Source organism: Sinocyclocheilus grahami, unplaced genomic scaffold, assembly GCF_001515645.1.
Source record: "Sinocyclocheilus grahami isolate Dianchi unplaced genomic scaffold, SAMN03320097.WGS_v1.1 scaffold63.1, whole genome shotgun sequence".
Taxonomy (NCBI): Eukaryota; Metazoa; Chordata; class Actinopteri; order Cypriniformes; family Cyprinidae; genus Sinocyclocheilus; species Sinocyclocheilus grahami.
The window spans coordinates 214,996-218,470 of record NW_015505242.1 but is presented as its reverse complement, the minus strand read 5'-3'; the positions used below and the strand labels follow the sequence as shown (position 1 = coordinate 218,470).

General features: G+C 35.5%; 1 protein-coding gene across 2 annotated transcripts in view; it reads right to left on the bottom strand.

The window, feature by feature from the left end:
- The window catches only part of LOC107584761 (solute carrier family 15 member 1-like), a 16,465-nt gene that overhangs the window by 5,819 nt on the left and 7,171 nt on the right, over positions 1-3,475 (bottom strand). For both annotated transcript variants that reach the window (XM_016271487.1, XM_016271488.1), the window contains 5 exons: positions 2,657-2,788; positions 2,467-2,513; positions 2,247-2,354; positions 1,987-2,101; positions 1,150-1,287 (listed from right to left, as the gene is read on the bottom strand). In XM_016271487.1, coding sequence (XP_016126973.1) covers positions 1,150-1,287; positions 1,987-2,101; positions 2,247-2,354; positions 2,467-2,513; positions 2,657-2,788 — 540 coding nt within the window. The remainder of the gene's footprint in view (positions 1-1,149; positions 1,288-1,986; positions 2,102-2,246; positions 2,355-2,466; positions 2,514-2,656; positions 2,789-3,475) is intronic.

Genomic DNA, 3,475 nt, shown 5'->3' with positions numbered 1-3,475 from the left:
ATGGCTACTGGTGTACCAATAAGAAGAGCCTCAGTCTTAGAGCTATTTAATCTTAGAAAGTTGTGAAGCATCCATACTTTTATGTCCTGCAAACATTCAGAAAGGATTGCAGAACAAACTGTAACATCGGACTTTGAACTGATGTATATTTGGGTATCATCAGCACAAAAGTGATACTCAAGACCGTATTTTCTAATGATTTGCCCCAGAGGAAGCATATAAATGCTAAATAATATGGGCCCCAAAACAGAACCCTGAGGGACACCATATTGGACCTGACCAATATCTGATTTGTTATTTCCCAGAGCAACAAACTGTGATCTATTTGTAAGGTAGGATCTGAACCATTCAAGCACAGTGCCAGAGATACCAAGCCAACTCTTTAATCTATCAAGTAATATAGAGTGACATACTGTGTCAAATGCTGCACTCAGGTCTAATAAAACCAAAATGGTAGAGGCACCAGAGTCAGCTGAGACCAGAAGGTCGTTCATAACGTGAACCAAGGCGGTCTCAGTACTGTGCCCCGTCCTAAACCCAGATTGAACAGTATTTATATAGTTTTTTTTTAGCTCTGATTCACCGCAATGTCCGAACTGTCCTGAGCGGCGGCGCATACTCCTGAGCACGTTCTCAACAGCTGTGTGTGACGCGTCTTCTTCTTGCTTGCTTTACGGCAGATCGCAGACTTATAAGTCAGATCTATCTCTCAAATGGACCATTGACACTCTATCAACAATCTCAATTAGGAGTGTCAATGGTCCATTTGAGAGATAGGTGGCAGTAATGCACATAAGTCTGCGATAAAAAAAAACGATATAAATACTGTTCAGTTTCTTGCACAGACCAATCGTTTCGTGTCTTTACACATCAATGTATCTTCACGAGCTGCAGGGTTTAATTTGGTTTTGTTTGTGTATGTTTTTTGACTCTCAAAGCCGTGATTCTCATTCACTTCCATTATATGACTGACAGACTGCAACCGTTTGAGTAAAAAAATCTTTGTTTGTGTTCTACTGAAGAAACAAAGTCACCTACATCTTGGATACCCTGGGGGTAAGCAGATAAACATCAAATTTTCATTTTTGGGTGAACTATCCCTTTAATTAGAATTTTTCTGAATGTCGCGTTCCAGAGAGCATGCCATACCTGTGAATAGGAGAAGTCCAGGCCAGTGACAGAGAAGACCACTTCTCCGCAGGTCATCAAAAAGTACTGAATAACCTGCCAGGCCATGTGGGTGCCGTTCGGTTCAATGTCCTGTATTGGTTTAATGTTCTCGGTACACTGCACACACATTCAGATGGAATTATTTGTGATTTCAACTTTTGAGAAAGGCAACAAACTAGCTATATGAAATTATTTAAACACAACTCATTTTGTGATCCCAAAAGATCCAAGACTCCAGGATATATATATCCACAATTCATTTTGTGAGTCCAAAAATGTAAAAAGCAAAAAATTCAATTTGACTTTAGTTTACATCTTGCATGTTTAAATTAAGTTGAAATATTTTATTAATATTAATATCAATTTTATTAATAATAACACTCATTTAAGTCATCCTGATGCCATCTCATAAGTTTGCTGAGGCCCCCTAGTGGGCCCCTGCATGACAACTACTGGTTTAAATGGATACTTCACCCAAAATTAAAATTCTTTCCATATACTCAACCTCATATCAATTCAAACCTGTTTAACATACTGTCTTCTGTGGAACACAAGTGATGATATTTTGAAAAAAAAAAACAATGAAAGTCAGTGGTATCCAGTGTTGTTCTGGACACAGATGACTTCCATTCAATGGCTCAAAATAGTTGAGACACTTAAATATATTCTTTTGAGTTCTGCAGATGGAATAAAATGCATACAGGTTTGGAAAAACATGGGGGCAAGTAAATGAGCATATAGGATGATCTATTTCTAGGTCTAACTATTCCTAATAGTGTTCATAGTATTATCTGTGACTGTAAAAACAAGACTTACAGATTCTCCAAAAGTAAAGGTGCTTGGGATCAGGACTGTGTAGGAGCTTCCGAAGCCCAGCTGCAGGATATAGTGGCACGTCTGTCCTTCTCCGTTCACAATAGTAAAATTGGCTCTGGGAAGGGAGATATCAAATCAGATCAGTGTAGAAAAGCAGCCTAGCAAAGGGTTTGCACTGTATTTTCATCTGTACAAACAACTGTACGACAGCTTTCATGTATATGTATAACTATATATTTGTAACAAAACAAAACACATACTTGCCGTGAGTAACATTGAGGTAGCCTGATGCTTGTAAGGGAGCGATGGGACCCAGATTATCAGACTTTATTGTGAAATTCAGATTAGATCTAAAGCCATTCACAAACCTACAACATATATTTGCTGTTAATGAATTTGAATAGGCATTCCATTTTCAAAACATCTCTTGCAATTCAATTTGAAAAGAATATAAAAAAAAAAAATCAGAAATGCACTAACCTGATCGCATTCATGCCTTGATTGGGTTTCTCAGTTATGTCATTGAGCTGTAAATGAAACAATTAATCAGAACACACTCAACGTTACAGTTATGTATCCTCATGACATTAATGTTACCAAAATAATCAGCACATTTATTTAAGATATTGAATTAAATATCAAGATTTAAAAAAATTAATGCAGCACTCACAGTCTGTAGCATTCCATCAGCATTTATCAAAACCGTGTGCCTTGTTTCCTTCTGGAGATAAGCTGTAGCGTTTCTTCCTCCAGCAGAGACTGTAACGTTCTCAGTGTCCAGTGTCATATATTCATTAGAGGACTGGGGGAGCAAAACAACATCAAAGATGATTATGTACCGTTTACATACAGCACATATGCATAATGTTTCCTCAGCTACAAGTATTTTTATGTCCCAGGGATTGATTCTTATGAAAATTAACAGTTTTCTTTCCAAAATGCACAACTGTTAGAAAGTGTCAGGTCAGTGTTAGGGTCAGTCAGATTTTTTAAAGTTTTTGAAAAAAGTCTCTTTTGCTCACCAAGACTGCATTTGTTTGATCAAAAATACAGTAAAACCGTAACAATGTCAAATATCACTACATTTTAAAATAACGTTTATATTTTTATATTTTAAAATGATTCATTAAAGTGATTAATTTATCTCTGTGATGACAAAGCTGAATTTTCATGAATTGTCTTGACGTTTTTTTTTATCATGCCTTTTTTTTTTTTTTGCTACTTTTCAAATAAAATCAATATTAACCATTTCAATATTTATTTTATGAAAATGATTTATTGCTGTGTCAAAGTTGTACTGTCCACCATAACAAACAATTTTGTCCCAAATAAAGATTTTTCACAAGAGACAAAGTAGGCTATTTTATTCCAAAAAATATTTAAAATATAATTTCCATCACAGAATGCTATTGAATGTGTAATTTAGGATGTGGAAATAACACTACAGGTCTGAATTTTTTTTTGTTTCAGAATTTATATATATATATAT